The 17,434-nt window shown below is 37.9% G+C and overlaps 1 protein-coding gene across 7 annotated transcripts in view; it reads right to left on the bottom strand.

Annotated features, from left to right (window-relative positions):
• px (MAP7 domain-containg protein plexus) overlaps window positions 1–17,434 on the bottom strand; it is a 184,558-nt gene that overhangs the window by 147,329 nt on the left and 19,795 nt on the right. The window contains exons 1-2 of one of the 7 annotated variants that reach the window (XM_073954953.1): window positions 13,495–13,566; window positions 5,929–7,167 (exon numbers count right to left, since the gene is read on the bottom strand). The exons of 2 other annotated variants lie outside the window; for them this stretch is intronic. In XM_073954953.1, coding sequence (XP_073811054.1) covers window positions 5,929–6,552 — 624 coding nt within the window. In that variant the 5' untranslated portion in view covers window positions 6,553–7,167; window positions 13,495–13,566. Of the gene's footprint in view, window positions 1–5,928; window positions 7,977–13,249; window positions 13,567–17,434 lie in introns of those variants that run through there. 4 more of the 7 variants (XM_073954956.1, XM_073954955.1, XM_073954954.1 and 1 more) reach the window with 4 other exon arrangements.

The raw sequence follows: 17,434 nt of genomic DNA, 5'->3' as shown, positions 1-17,434 counted from the left end.
GAAGATTTGAGGAGGCACCCTGTCGCTGTTCTCAGGGCGGCATTCTGGCAAGTTTGAATCTTTTTCCAGTTCGTATCACACAATCTCGGGGACCAGACTGGAGCCGCATAGCTTACCACAGACCGACCTATCGCGTTATACGTGGCCAACAAGGTCTTCTTATCTGCACCCCAAGTGCTGCCGGTCAGGGACTTGAGGACCTTGTTCCTACTTTTCAACTTGTCGCAGATAGCTGTGGCGTGTGCGCACGACGTGAATGTAGTGTCGAATGTGACCCCTAAACTTTTAGGGCAGTTTATGGTCGGAATTCTGCTACCGTCGACCACGACATTCAACTCCGTCCAAACTGCGCTGTCCATGTGGTGAACAGAGTGGCTGTAGATTTTGTGGCGGAAATCTGCATATTCCTCGAATGGAAAAAGGTGGTAAGATCGGTTAAATAGTTGTTCAGTCTCTCACAGATGTCATCAGGATAGGTACCCGACGCCAGGATCGTGCAATCATCCGAATACGTCACGATCTCAATGCCGTCTGGAGGGGGTGGAATACAGGAGAGGTAGAGGTTAAACAGTTCCGGATATATCACCCCACCTTGGGAACTCCCTGTTTCACTCTACGGGGTTTGGACTTCTTATTCCTGAATTCCACGTACGACTGGCGTCCACACATATAGTTGACTATGCAACGTTTCAAGCTTGACGGGAGGGTTGTCTGCTCAATATCCTCAAACAGCGTGGAGTGCCTGACTGTATCAAAGGCTTTTGATAAGTCAAGCGCAACCATCACTGTCCTATCGCACGGCCGTCTCTGGTTGAGTCCTTTACAGATATATGTGGTAATGGCGTGCAGCGCTGTTGTCGTGCTGTGCAGCTTACGGAATCCGTGCTGATGATCAAGTGTCTTTGCTCTGTACGATTCACTTTTGGCATCCTTGCCTGGCTTCCGTAGTGGGACCACCCTGCCTATTTTCCAGACTTCGGGAACAACGAGGGTGGCTAGCGACAAGTTGAAGACTTTGGTGAGATACTCGACTCCCGGCTCATACAGCTGCTTCAACATTACCATGGAGATTCCATCAGGGCCCAACGCTTTGGATGATTTAGCGTTCCTGATGGCATTGGCAACATCTTCCATTGTAAATTGCGGTGGTTCATCCTCGGCAGGAAGAGATCTGATGCGACGTAATACTCTTCTCTTCGCCCTGTCACTCACGGGATGCCCGACAAACTGTCGATTGAAATTACTTGCGCACCTCTTCGGGTCAGTCAACGTAACGTCGCCAAACGTGACTGAGGTCCTATCTTCCCTTCTTCCAGGGTTCGAGAGTGACTTAACCGTTGCCCACAATTCACCTATACCGGCTCCAATGTTGCAGCTCTTCAGATGATTTAACCATTTGTTCCGCTTATGCTCGCCGACCAGCCTGTTAACTTCCAGTGTCAGCTCCCTGACTCTGGGGTCATTGGGGTTGATACGACGAAGGTCATCACGCTCATTTGCTAATCCCGTCGCCTCTGCTGGGAAATTTGGTCTTACTTCGGGTATTCGACCAGCAGGGATATGGCGAGCGCCTGCAGCAGTGATGATGTCCCGGAACGTCCTTTCCGCTACCCGAACATCAGAAAGATTGGGCAGTTCTCTGAAGCGGTGATTGGTGAACTATCTGAAACCCGGCCAATCAGCTTTCTTATGATTGGCGAATGTGCGGCATTCAGAGGTAATGAAATCGGCTGGTCTTCTAATGGACAATTATGGGGAGATGGTCTGGTGACATCATTTGTCAGACCAGGTGACACGATGGTTATGTCTAGCGAACTGTGAGACTCTCCCCTAATTCTGGTAGGGGCGTCCTCATTGACCGTGCAAAACGTAGAGCTATCAATCTGTTCAGCCAGCGCTGTACCTCTCTGGTCGTTTCCGAGGGCCGAATGCCACATCTCATGATGCGCATTAAAATCCCCCAGGACCAGACGTTTATAACCTTGCAAGAGCGGACTAATGTCAGGCCTATAATCAGAGATACAGCTATTTCTCGGCGGGATGTATACATTCAGCAACTCTATCTCGGCAGCTCCACACCTGACTGCTACCCCCATACATTCCATGTACGGGTCATTAGAGACAGGCTCAAGCGAGATAGGTCTGTATTGGACAGACTGGTGCAATAGGAAAGCCAATCCCCCACCTCCACTTCTGGTGCGATCTTTCCTCAGAACATTGTAACCATCACAATGCTCTAAGCTGTGGTTGGTGTTCAGCTTGGTTTCCTGCACCGCCGCGACCTTGATGTTCTTCCGACTCATAAAATCTACTATCTCCTCGATCTTACCTCGGAGTCCATTGCAATTCAATTGCAAAAAGGCTGCATTTTCGGGGATTGGGACAACAACGGCTGGTGTTAAAGGCTGCGTGTGCGGTTGTTGTCGAGGGGACTGCGGGGGAGTTTCGTAATCAGACGACGAGGGAGTATCGTAGTCCGACGACGACTCACTGGGGACTGTGTTCACGCAGCATGCAGCAACATAGTCCCTATCGTAGTCCCTCACGTGGACGAGTCCAGAGCAACCCCTTAGATGCACCCACTCCTGACATCTATTGCATCTCACCGAAGGTTGGATGTGGGTGAAGATGCGGATGTGACAAACTGAGCACAGATATATTGGTCCTGGGTTTCCTCCGTCCCGGCTCGGACCAATAGAATTCGGAGCAGGCAATCCGGGATATGCTGCTCCCAATACAGAAAAACGAAACAAATACAAACATGTACATACTGAGGCAGCCGCTGGCCGGATCATTGGTTTTGTGTTATTCCGGGTCAATCCGGTACGAAAGAACCCGCTGCCGTGGGATTGAGATCCACATCCACATCCACAATGGAGTAGAAATCCATTCAGGACATCTACTATACAGTAGATGTCCATATGGGAGATCTAAAATACAATAGATGTACATTTGCGGCATCTACACTAAAGAAAATTACATAATAGGACATCTATAATACATAAAATGTCCATATGGGACATGTACGATGTCCATATTGGACATGTAAGATACAGTGGATGCCCATATAGGACGTCTGCGACACAGTAGATATCCCTATAGGACATCTACATCTGTAATACAATAGAAGTCTACATGGGTGATATGCAAAAGGAGTAGTTGCCCATATAAGACATCTACAATGGCGTAGATGTACATATAATATATCTAAAAAGGAGAAGATGCCCATATATGTTATCTTCAATACAGTGGATGTCTATATATGACATCTATAATACAGGTTTTGAGTTATTACTGGAAGCATGGACCTGCCTACGACAAAAATGTAATTAAATCGCATGGACTACCTTCGATCAAAATTTAAAAACACTCCTCAAACAGGTTTAAAAGTGCATTTTAGCAAAAAAAATATTCTATAGACCCATTCTGAAAGAAAGGCTGCTTCTGTAGACCCTTTTTGAAAGAAATGCTGCATCTAGAGACCCTTTCTCAAGGAAATGGGGCTTCTATAGAGCCTTTCTGAAAGAAAGTAGGCTTTTATAGACCGTTTCTGAAAAAAAATGTTGCTTCAATAGACCCTTTTGTGAAAGAAGGGATGCTTCTGTAGACCCTTTATGGTTGAAAAAGGCTGCTTCTATATACCCTTTCAGGAAGAAAAAGGCTGATTCTATGTACCCTTTCTGGAAGAAAGTGTGCTTCTATGGATGCTATCTGAAAGAAATATATGGTTTTGTATGGTTGGTTATGGCTGCGACAAGCTACCAACAGCATTTTGTTATGTTGCCTTCGTTGAAATTCAACGACACAAAACAGTGCAAAAAGTTTGGTTTGTTTTGCAAACACTTTCGGCGGGGTTGTGTGAAGTTGCTAAAGAAAAACTTTTGATTGGAGTTTTTTCTTTGTTCACCTGACGATTGATGTTTGGGTATAAAAACTTTATTGTTGAAGAAGTTATTAAAAAAATAACTTGCGTGGAGAACATCCACAAACAAGAAACAAAGGAACTGATGAGATCCAGTGGCGTGGATCGTAACTAGTCTTCCCTGTCTTATCCCTTGGCGAACAATGCCAAACTTTTTCCACTAATTTAGTTGGTTTTAAATAAATTTTTAAAATTATGCTTGAAAAGATTTGCGTATGATCATTATTGCTTACGCATAGTTATTATTAATCATACGCCGTGTATTGTACCTCTATAAACTTCAATTGATAAAACACAGTTTTAATTTTATTTTTGTGGTCGATATGGTCCATCTTCGAACTTCATATCTAAGTTCCGACAAATCGAACTAAATCCATGTATTTCAGGTTGTCTGAAACGGATTTCGTCCAAACATTTTTTTTTAATTTCTTAACTTATTTTTTAATTTATATATTTTAAATTTTATTTTATTTTTTTTATTTTGTTTTATTTCATTTCATTTTATTTTATTTTATTATATTTTATTTTATTTATTTATTTTTTTTTTTAATTTTTACAGTGCCCACCCTAATATTAAATAATTTCGTGCAAAAATACTTGGGGTCCAAAACCAATATTTCGATGAGGCAGATTTTTGATCAAAGTTTCAGGGTATAATATTTTAATTTTTATTTTTGAAAATCTGCTGTACTCTGGCATAAAGTGCGTATGATTATTGTTAACTTATAAATAATATTAATCATACGCCACCCATGCAATTCTATAAAGTTTAATGGCCAATTTATATTTTTTCCTGGAAGAAGTATAGTGTAAAGACACACTTCGAAAAGATTTAGCATTTTTAACCATAGGTAGTCCTTGTTATGCTGATCACAAGACTTATAGTCGGCTACGCTCACAAAAGTACTTTTATAAGCATTAAAACGATTGCCCACTAGGGTGACCCAGAAAAAAACCAAAATTTCTTTATTCATTATGGATGGTTGTGTCATATCGACTTCCGCCTGGAAAACTACGTATCGTTGTGATCAGGGTAACAAAAACTATCGGTGATAGAAATTTCACTCCCATCGGAGAGGTGATTCTAAACGACATTTTAACATTTTCAAGAATTTTTTATCATTGGTAGCCCTTGTTCCCGAATCACAATGATATATAGTCGGCTACGCTCGCAAAAGTACTTTCCATAAACTTTAAAACGATAACCATATTGCCCACGTTAGAAAAGTAAAATGTTAAGACCCATATCTCTCGGAAAGTATGGACTTCCCCCGGAAAAAAACTATATAGCGCTGTGATTAGGATAACAAGAACTTCCAGTTAGTAAAAATTTCAATCCGATCCGAGTGGTGATCCTAAACGAAACTTGTTCCCACGTTCTATTCTAAATTATTTTTTTTTTTATTTGTTTTTTGTTTTTTATTTATTTTATTATTTTTTTATATTTTTTTATTTATTTTATTATTTTTTTTTATATTGTTTTTATTATTAATTAATATTTTTTTATAATTTTTTTTATTTTTTTTTTATTTTATATTTTATTATTTTTTATAATTATTATTATTTTTTTCATTATTTTATTATTTCATTTATATTTTTTTGTTATTTATTTTTTTAATTGTTGTTTTCTTTTTAATTTATTTTTATTATTTTTTAATTTTTATTATTTTATTGTTTTTTATGTATTTATAATTTATTTTATTTATTATATATATTATTAATTGTATTTAATTTTTATTTATTTTATTTTTATTTTTTAGTTTTTTTATTTTTATTTATTTTTTTCAATGTTTATTTCTTTTTTAATTTTTCATAACATCTACCCTAATATCAAATTAACAAAAATAACTTTATAAAATAATTCAACATAAACTATTTGTGTTTAATTTCTTCTACTCATTGAACACAATGTTTTGCTGCCATTGTTTTTATTTCTACGTATTTTTTTCATTCGCCGCCAACGCATTTCGTGGTAATTTTTTGTTGTTTATTTTTATTTCAATTACCTTTTCATTTTGTTTATCCTTTAATATTAAATATGTTTTCAATTTTTTATAATCCCTCCAACAGCCATTATTGGCATTGCTTGAAATGTGGTGGCTGTTGTTCATTGTTGTGGGTGTTGACGGCGGCGTTGTTGTACAAGTTGACGTTAACGTTGTTGTTGTTGCTGCTGCTGCCGTTGTTGTATCCAATGATTTATTGAAAATTACATTATTTATTGAGGTAGTTGGGGAGTCGGCAGCAGCAATGTTAGCAATGTTGTTGTTGTTGCCGCCGCCGTTACCAATCTGGCCGGCATCACCATTTATTTTATTGTGGTTAACAATGACTGTGGCTTTTTCCATGTTTATGTTAATGTCATTGTTATTGCTTTGGTTGTTGTTATTATTATTTGTGTTATAGATTTTACCGCTACCGTTGCCAGCAGTGTTGCCAATATTTTTTTGATTGTATTGGTTAGTGGTTGTGGTGGTACAATCCCCCACCACACCATTGTTGTTTGGCATTTGTTTTGCTTTGCTTGGTGACGATGACGTATGATTAACGGTGGTGTCACATAAAACAGTGGCAATGGCCGTATCATTTTTAGACATTTCTTGATTATGTTTCCACTTTTTATAAACCATAGATGACCGGTATTTTTTACTTTGCACACACAGATACACACGAACACTCACAAGTGGGGGGAATTAAACAAGATTTTGCTTGTTTTGTGGTTGTATTTTTTGCTTGTTTTAGCTTAATTATATTTGTACTACACAAACTGCCTGCCACTGACACTTGCACTTTTGATCTTTTTTGATTTGATTAAATTTTAAGGCGCTCTTTCTCTTTTACTCTCACTCTCTCAGGGAGTGGGGAACAACACACTATTTCACACTTAATATGGTTGGGTTTTGTTTGATTTTGTTTTGTTTGGAGAACGAACGAACGAACACACGAATGATTCTCTGGTGAGAATAACCGGTCTCTGTGGTGTCAGACGGCAAACGACGAAGACGAACACGATGACGCCGTCACAATTGTAGAGTACTGCTGCTTGGGGGTTAAGCTTGGGCTAATGATTAATTTAAACAAACTCATGGAGTATAATTGTTTTGACTTTTTTCCTTTTCTTTCTTTTTTCTGTTGTTCTTGTTGTTGTTTTACATTATACATTGACATAGTCGGCAACCCATATTACAGAATGTGGGAAATGTGTATGGTTGTTGTTGTTTTTTAGTTGTTGATTTATGTTTTAACTGGGTACATATTACAAAGTGATAAGGGGAGGTGGAGAAGGAGATTAAACAAAAAAGAGCATGAGTTATGGTAGGAGTAAGAAGAAGAAGACTTTTTGTAAACATAACAGCACATTGAACAAACGACGAACGAATGCACGTACAACCGACCGAACGACCAACCGACCTAACGACCGTACGTCTGAACGACACACAACGACTGAACGACTAAAAACACATCATTGTATTGTTTGGTTACGACAATGAACGAAAGGAATGGAATGAAATGAATGGTGGTGGTGTGGCGTGTAATGTCGATGATGATGATGTTTGTTGTGTTGTTGCTGCTGTTGTTGTAGGTTACTTATGTTACATTTAATAAGCTTTTTTGTTATTACTGTTGTTGTTGTTGCTGCCTAGGCTTTGGTTTTATTATGAATTGTTTTCCTCTTGTAACTAACGCCGTTGCGTTGCTGCTGCCGCCGGCCGCTGCCTATGACTTGTGATGGCATTGTGCGCTATTGTGTTATTGCAAATTTAATACATATAATTAATTGTTTGTTTATTTATTTTGATGTGATGTGCGTCTCTGTGTGTGAGTGTGCGTTAAATATGCGCCTTTTTTGTTTGCCTAATGAAATATTCTTCTCGTTGTTAGAGAAACGCGTACGTGAAAAAAGTAAACGAATAAGGAGAAGTATGGGTTGTGGTGCTGGTTTTTCTTTTGCCATTTGGAAAGAAAAAAAAATTAAATAAAACAGAAGATGCTCGAATATAGGGAGGGGGTTGTAATTTGTTCATATGTAGAATTTTAACACGCACATACACATAGATTTCCCCCATTCACATAGATATGAAAGTATCATATCATCAGTATATCTCATCTCTTTACTAGATTTGCTATTTTCTTTTCAATGAAAGCCATCGTAACACAAAACAACCACCACCATCATTTTTGTGTTACTGGCCAACTGTGAGCGGAATAAAGTTACTATGGAAGCTGTTGAAGATTTCAAAATTTAATGTAGGAAAATTGAATTTAAAGTAAAATAGCCATGGAAAAAAATTTGTTCATATGTTATTGTTTGAGGATGAGAAAGGGATGTAAGAGGCAATAATTAACTGGGGGAGGGGGGTCTCAAATGTGATTGTAAGGGCACAATGTTTAGAAACTGTCCAATAAAACACAATAAGAATTGAAAACTTCTAATTTAATTGCTAAAAACCGTCAAACTTCTCTATGACGTAGATGTTGAGGACGAAAACTTAATTCCTTATAAAGAAACTTTCTTATAACGAGGCTATTTTGTCTTATAGAAAATTGTTCGTTATAGAATCGTTCTTTATAGAAAAGATCACCTGTAATATATTATAGGGCGTTGGTTTGTCAAGTTAAAATTGGAAGAGAACAGCAATGGAACCGAAGGCCAAAAGAAGCCGTCAATAATGGCAGGACTTAAATGTTGTTTAAAGACACCTCTGGGATCGGATAGGTAGTCCTAGTACCCTGATAGTTTTGAAATCTATTGCAAGAGATTGTTCTCGCGGTCTCTATTCCGATGATACCGATAAGCACGACAACTTACGAATTGAGTATCCGATATGGGAGCAGAAGACATCTGGTTTTCTATAGACACCCGAAAATCTCTTGAGGTCTTCTACAAAAAACAGAAAACATCTTGAGGTCTTTTATTGAAAAAATAGGACCTCTTGAAGTTTTCTACAGAAAACAGAATGCATATTGGGGTCTTCTACAGGCAACAGAAGGTCTTTAAAAGAACTCTTGAGGTCTTCTATGAACAGCAGATGACCTCTTGAGGTCTTCTATAGGCCACAGAAGACTTCTTGAGGTCTTCTATAAGCAACAGAAGACCTCTTGAGGTATTCTATGGACAACAGAAGACTTCTTGAGGTCTTCTTTGGACAACATAATAACTCTTGAGGTCTTCTATGACGCCTTCTACAGACAAGAGAATTCCTCTTGGGGTCTTCTTAAGACAAGAGAATGCTTATTGGGGGTCTTGTATAGATAACAGAAGACATATTGAGATCTCCTATAGACACCAGAATATCTCTTGAGGTCTTCTATAGACAACAGAAGACCTCTTGAGGACTTCTAAAGATAGCATTTCTTGGGGCCTTCTATAGACAACAGAAGACCTCTTGAGGTCTTCTATAAACATCAAAATGCCTCTTATGGTCTTCTAAAGACAAGAGAATGCTTCTTCGGGTCTTCTATAGACAACAGAAGATCTCTTGAGGTCTTCTACAGACAACAGACGACATATTGAGGTCTTGAGAATGCCTCTTGAGGTCTTCTAGACCAATTGAGGGCTTCTAAAGACAAGATAATACTTCTTTGTGTCCTCTATGGACAACAGAAGACATATTGAGGTCTTCTGTATACAAGAAAATACCTCCTGAGGTCTTCTACAGTCAACAGAATGCCCCTCAAGGTCTTCTAAAGTCAAGAGAATGCTTCTTGGGGTCTTCTATAGACAACAGAAGACCTCTTGAGGTCTTCTAAGAACAACGGGAGACCTCTTGAAATCTTCTACAGACAACAGAAGATCTCTTTAAGTCTTCTATAGACTACGGAATCCACCTTAGGGTCTTCCATAGACCACCGATGATATCTTGGGGTCTTCTATAGACAACAAAAGACCTCTTGAGGTATTTCACAGACAACAGAAGGTCTTTCGAAATCTTCAAAAGACTTCTTGAGGTCTTCTGTAGGCAACAGACGACTTCTTGAGATCTCCTATAGGCCACAGAAGACCTTTTAAAGTCTTTTATGGACAACATAAGACCTCTTAAGGTCATCAATAGGCAACCGAAGACTTCTTGAGGTCTTCTACAGGTAACAGAAAACTTCTTGAGATCTTATATAGGCAACAGAAGACCTCTTGAGGTATTCTATGGACAACAGAAGGTCATTCGACGTCTTCAAAAGACCTCTTGAGGTCTTCTATGAACAGCAGATGACCTCTTGAGGTCTTCTATAGACCACAGAAGACTTCTTGAGGTCTTCAATAGGCAACAGAAGACTTCTTGAGGTTTTCTATAGGCAACAGAAGACTTCTTGAGGTCTTCTGTAGGCAACAGACGACTTCTTGAGATCTCCTATAGGCCACAGAAGACATTTTAAAGTCTTTTATGGACAATACAAGACCTCTTAAGGTCATCTATAGACAACCGAAGACTTCTTGAGGTCTTCTACAGGTAACAGAAAACTTCTTGAGGTCTTATATAGCCAACAGAAGACCTGTTGAGGTATTCTATGGACAACAGAAGACTTCTTGAGGTATTCTATAGGCTACAAAGACCTCTTGAGGTATTCTATGGACAGCAAAAGCCCTCTTGAGGTCTTCTATAGGCAACATAAGGCTTCTTAAAGTCTTCTATAGGCAACAGAAAACCATTTGAAGTCTTCTATAGGTAACATAAGACCTTTTGAAGTCTTTTGAGGTCTTCTATAGGCAACAAAAGACCTCTTGAAGACCTCAAAAGGCAACAGAAGACCTATTGAGGAATTCTATGGACAACAGAAGACTTCTTGCGGTCTTCTAGTGGCAACACAAGAACTCTTAAGGTCTTCTATGAACAACAAAAGAACTCTTGAGGTCTTCTATGGACAACAGAAGAACTCTTGAGGTCTTCTATAGGTACGAGAAGACATTTCGAGGTCTTCTATAAGCAACAGAAGACTTTTTGAGGTCTTCTATAGGTAACAGAAGACTTCTTGAGGTCTTCTATAGTTAACAGAAAACTTCTTCAGGTCTTCTATAGGCAACAGAAGACCTCTTGAGGAATTCTATAGGCAACAGAAGACCTCTAGAGGTCTTCTATGGACAACAGAAGAACTCTTAAGGTCTTCTATGAACAACAAAAGAACTCTTGAGGTCTTCTATGGACAACAGAAGAACTCTTGAGGTCTTCTATAGGTACGAGAAGACATTTCGAGGTCTTCTACAAGCAACAGAAGACTTTTTGAGGTGTTCTATAGGTAACAGAAGAATTCTTGAGGTCTTCTATAGGTAACAGAAAACTTCTTCAGGTCTTCTATAGGCAACAGAAGACCTCTTGAGATATTCTATGGACAACAGAAGACTTCTTGAGGTCTTCTGTGGACAACAGAAGAACTCTTAAGGTCTTCTATGAACAACAAAAGAACTCTTGAGGTCTTCTATGGACAACAGAAGAACTCTTGAGGTCTTCTATAGGTACGAGAAGACATTTCGAGGTCTTCTATAAGCAACAGAAGACTTTTTGAGGTCTTCTATAGGTAACAGAAGACTTCTTGAGATCTTCTATAGGTAACAGAAAACTTCTTCAGGTCTTCTATAGGCAACCGAAGACTTCTTGAGGTCTTCTATAGGTAACAGAAAACTTCTTCAGGTCTTCTATAGGCAACAGAAGACCTCTTGAGGTATTCTATGGACAACAGAAGACTTCTTGAGGTCTTCTGTGGACAACAGAAGAACTCTTGAGGTCTTCTATATGCAACAGAAAACCTCTTGAGGCTTTCATAGTCAACAGAAGACCTCTTGGAGTCTACTGTAGACAACCGAAGACATATTAAGGACCTCTTGAAGTCTTCTATGAGCAACAGAAGACCTATAAAGGTCTTCTAGAGGCAACAGAAGAATTCCTGAGGTCTTCTATGGAAAACAGAAGACCCCTTGAGTTCTTCGGTTGGCAACAGAGGACTTCTGAGGTCTTCTATAGGCAACAGAAGACCTCTTGACGTCTTCAATATGCAACAGAAGACCTCTTGAGGTCGACTATAGGCAACAGAAGACTTCTTGAGGTCTTCTATAGGAAACAGAAGATTAGATGAGAACTAATAATTATTCCGACATTTGAAATCGTTCATGAATGCGAATCTGCTAATCATCATATGAACTCTCTCCCATTATTTTGGGAAATTATATGCTCTGTTGCAGAACCTGCAAGAAGCTACTATTTTTTTACTACGAAAACGTTTTTTCCTTTATGTTATCGAAAAAATAGTAAAAATTAGTAGATTCTTGCAGTTCTGGAACAGACCAATTATTTGTAAACATTTTTTTTTTTTAAAGCCTTACAATGTTTGTTGTAAAAACAACGAAAAAAATATGAAAACAATAACAAGAAAAAACTACGCAATTGTCGTCCAAGTTTTTCTTATCGCCATCAATTAAGACACGTTTGCCTTCCTTCCTTTTCTACTAATTTCCTAATGCAAACCCAAAGGCTATGCGATTTTTTTGCTTATTTAGTTAAAAGGGAAACGATGAAGACGATTTCCAGTTTAAATGTTATGGTTACGCGTAGAATTAGGAACAAAAACCAGTTGTCTTTTATGGATTAAGAATAAAATAAAAAGAGGAAGAAAATAAAACAAAAAAGGTATTCGGGTCACATTTTGCATGGTTGTCACAAATATTGTTACACACAAACACATCTGCACACAGTCACGCTCGCATAGACACAGTTAAGCACACATTACCAAAGAGGGTTGAGTGAGTTACATCCCCTTACTTGTTAAAGACAATTCCTCCCCTTTTTTTGCAGCCATAAAAATAAACAATAAACGATTTCGAACGCCTTTTTCTACAACAACAATGGAAAAAGGGATCTTGGTGACCAATATATCCGGTTTTGGTTGCACAGTTATTTATATTTTTTATTTCCAATAGGTGGTGATTTATTTTTAAAATAAGAAAAAAACTTTCATTTTTCTTCTCTTTTTTGCACAAAACTCTTGTGTAATCAAATTTGTTTGTTTGTTTGTTTTTATTAAACGCTTATAATTATAATAAATTTGTATTTCATCTTGTTTTTCTTTCGACTCTTCTTCCTCTTTTTTTTCTTATCATTTTTTTTCCAATCAATTCATCATTAATAATTATTCCAACAATGCAAATAGAAAAGGGGGCATCACAACAACAAAAGCAAAAAGAAACAATAACATGATCTTGATGTGATGATAAGCATACGAATGAATACAATTAAACACAATCAAAAAGAGAAGAGCCAGCCAGCCAACAACAACAACAATAATAATAAATTCAACACTAAACAAGTGATTCCAATGATTTATTTTCACAAGCGCACAAACAATCATCCAAACACACAGAAGAAGTATCCATATAATGCGACACGACGCCGTTTAAATATCAACAAAACGCAAGCGAGCCACACGTAAGGCAAAACGAAAAACGTTAAAATAACCGACTAAACGACCAACCGACAGATAGATAGTCGAACAGCCGAACGTGACTGACGCGAGTGCAAAAAAAAAATTGCCGTAAACGAAACGTAACGAAAACAAAAATATAATAATAATAGTAAATAAATTAATACATTATGGGGGAAGCCAACAACATGTCAGCTTGGTTACGATTTGCTACTGACGACCGACAATTCAACAAGAACGGTTCAAACCGTATCACAAACACCGAACGAACGAATGACGGACAGACAGACGCACACACCAATTCACACTCACTCTCAATTCACAAGCCAGCCAGCCAAACCAACCCAACCATCCATCCCATCCATCCACTGAGAGAGGAACGGGGCCGGAACCCAGCAGGCAAACGAGCAAGCAGAGCAATTCAAACAAAGACCTCGTACTCACTCTTCTCCCAACAACCCCAATCAACCAAACATGCACTCCATTATAAACACAGACACACACACACACGTTCACAACATTACACTATGCTTGGTCATATCTGACAGTTTTGTTGCCATACTCTCTTTTTACTGTTGTGTGGTGTTTCCTTTTCCTTTACTTTGTTGGGGGGGCAAAATACCAAAGCCAACAATGATGATGTCGGCGGCGGCGACAACAACGTTAGTGGTTTGGTGGTGTTTACTTTTGCGTTGAATGTTTTGATGATGAAAGTTAGGAAAGAACAGCACTAACAACAGCAACAACAAACTATACACACGCACACAAAACAATAAAGCTCCACAAACCACAACAAAACACACGCACGCACACACAATCTGCAAATAATAAAAAATTGACGATGTCGTTGATGACGATGACGACGACAACGATGACTTGACTGACTCTTGGAGTACGAATCTCGGGCAACGAGAGCAAGCAGAGACAAATCATAATAATCACTGTCAATTTAAAACAAGGTGGCCTGGCCACATTGTTAGTTGTAAAGTAAAGAGAAAATTGGGGAAGTTTTTGATAGCATAAAATGGGGGGAGAATAAGCAAATAGATGGTAAAATTGATTAAAGAAAAGGAAAAATAACAAAAACATCGTAAAAGTCAACAATTTAAGTATGTAAAGAAAAATTCTCTGAAATAATTTGAAGCAATATAAAAGTAACAAGAACAAAATTACAGTCTGACTGACTTTTGGGGTACAAAATCAGTGGAGACAAATCATAAGGTCTGTTTGATAACCCACAAGTTCGTACAAATTTGTACAAACTTTTACTAACTGCTGTCCAATAACAAACTTGTAAAGTAAAAGAGAGCGAATTTGGAGGGAATTGTGAGAGAATTTTAGAGAGTTTTGTGACTGAGAACTTACAAGTTTTTGCAAGCAAAATTTTCCTTGAAAGAATTTAAAAGTTTGATCAGCTGATTTAAATTCGAATGTTTTGTGGCGGACTATGAAATTCTTTGCAAAAACATAAACAAACATTTGGTTATTAAAATAATTACAAGTTAAAAAAGAGAAGAGATAACTAAATAAATGATGGAAAACAGCTTATTTTGTAGTTTGTGGTGATTGTTTTATTTCTAAGGTATCAAAAATCCAAGCAAAAAGCCGCGCATCAATGGAGTAGGAGAAACACTATGTGGACGGCCAGCCGTTAATTTATGATATGGAAAGTGAATTACTTTTGTAGCAATGGATTATCAAATAATTTTCGTAAACAACCTTCTATTGTTAACTTAAATCTTATCCGCCAAACTTCTTGTTTGTCAAATCATCAGCTGACTTCTTGCAAGTTTTTGCAAATTGTTGTTCGATAACATTTTGCAAATTTTTAGCTTCGAGAGAGTAAAATTAGTGGAGAGAAGTTACTGAGAACTTCCTGAGTATTTGCCAGTACTTTTTACTTGCGAAGTTATCGTACAGGCCTTTTATAATAACTGTTAACTTAAAAGAAGGTGACGTGGTCACATTGTGAGTTGTATGGTAAAGGGACATTTGGAGAAGTTTTTAAAATTTAAAAGAGAAATTGGATAACAAGCAACAACGTCGTAAAATTGAATAAAGAAATAAGACAACATGGTAAAAATACATTAACTATTTAAGTGAGTAAAGAAACATCTGAAATTATTTAAATTAATATAAAACTAAATAAAAATATACGTTTGGGTTACGAAATCCGTGGAATGAGGGTAAAAAGCAGACACTAATCATAATAATCACTGTTAACTCAAAATAAGGTGGCTTGGCCACATTGTAAGTAGTATGGTAAAGAGAATTTGGGTTTTTTGTGCAGTTTAAGGACTGTTGGAGGATCGTTTTGGAATTTTTACCGAAGGTACTCCTTGTGGTTCCAGTCAGACTATGCTTCCTGAGATAATGACCCAAAAAGCTCTACAAAATGGCTGCCGTTACCAACGGAAATGACTGATAAGGACTATAAATTACGTACTGGGAATCCGATTTGTTAAAATTTTGCACAATGTCAATTGTTCTCCCAAACGTACATCAAGTTCAAAGAAAGTCTATATCAATGATGAACATTAAGAGAGCATTTGTTTGGTGAATTGTACGAAAACGTAAAGGCGAGTGATCATCTTGTCCATCTATGGTCTATATCGAACATCTCTCCCGCTACCATCCACACAAAAATTAAAAATTTTGACTTATGTGCATTTCAAGGACAGTTTGGAGATCGTTATAAAATTTTTTTCTGAACGTTGTCCTTGTGGACCTGACTACAATGATATAGTGTTGAAGTGTTGAATTTCATGGTGAAGAGGCTATAAAAAAATCCTCCGGTGACCAAATAAAATAGCAGGTGAAAACGAGTGACTAACCTTGGGGTCCAACCTTTGCACATCGTAATATTTCCTTTGTAATTAACACCGGTACCTCCCGTGGGAAGAGGCTTTAGGAAATCCTCCGATGACCAAATAAAATAGGTAGTGGAAACGGGTGACTGACATTGGGTCCAACCTTTGGACATCGTAAATTTCTTTTGCAATTAACACCGGTACCTCTCTCAAAAAAACTCAACATTTTCGCCTATTTGAGGTTTAAGGTTTAAGAGCTATTCGAAGAATGTTTTGAAATTTTCATAATTTTCATTTCATTGGCACAATAACCATGAAATGGAATAACTGCAAAAAATATTTTTAGTTCCATTTCTTGGACTATGGCGGTTGGTGCATTCCTTCAGCAACCTACTTCACAAAAATTCAACAATTTTGTGCTTTAAAAGCTCTTCTGTTGTCTCCAGAAGACCTCAAGAGCTCTTCAGTTGTCCTTGAAAGACCTCAAATAGCGTTTTCTGTCTCTAGCAGACCTTTAGAATAACTCAAGAGGTTTTTTGTTGTCTTTAGAAGACCTCAAAAGGTCTTCTGTTGTCTTCAGAAGACCTCAAGAGGTGTTTTTGTCTCTAGCTGACCATGAAAAGGAATAACTGCAAAAATTATTTGTAGTTCCATTTCTTAGACTATGACGTTTGGTACATTCCTTCAGTTACATACTCCACAAAAATTCAACAATTTTGCGCTTTAAAAGCTCTTCTGTTGTCTTCAGAAGACCTCAAGATCTCTTCAGTTGTCTTTGCAAGACCTCAAATAGCGTTTTCTGTCTCTAGCAGAAATTTAGAATAACTCAAGAGGTCTTTTGTTGCCTTTAGAAGACTTCATTAGGTATTCTGTTGTCTAAACAGCACCTCAAGAACTCATCTGTTGTCTTAAGAAGGCATCAAGAGGTTTTATGTTGCCTTTCGAATACCTTAAGAAGTCTTTTGTTGTTTTTGGAAGACCTCAAGAGGCATTTGTTGTCTCTAGCAGACCTCTAACGGTCTTCTGTTGTCTTTAGAAAAGCTCAAGAGGTCTTCTCTTGTTCAAAGAAGAAATCAAGAGGTCTTTTGTTGTCTTTAGAAGACCTCAATAGGTATTCTGTTGTCTATAGAGGACCTCAAGTCATTTGTTGTTTTAAAAAGTCATCAAGAGGTTTTGTGTTGCCTTTGGAAGACCTCAAGAGATCTTCAGTTGTTTTTAGAGGAACTCAAGAAGTCATCTGTTGTCCCAAGAAGGCGTCAATAGTTCTTCTGTTGACTTTAGAACCAACTCAAGAGGT

The sequence above is a fragment of the Musca autumnalis genome, unplaced genomic scaffold (genome assembly GCF_047663935.1).
Source record: "Musca autumnalis isolate F117 unplaced genomic scaffold, ASM4766393v1 scaffold_5, whole genome shotgun sequence".
Taxonomy (NCBI): Eukaryota; Metazoa; Arthropoda; class Insecta; order Diptera; family Muscidae; genus Musca; species Musca autumnalis.
The sequence above is the reverse complement of the archived record's forward strand: the minus strand, read 5'-3'. Positions and strand labels throughout refer to the sequence as shown.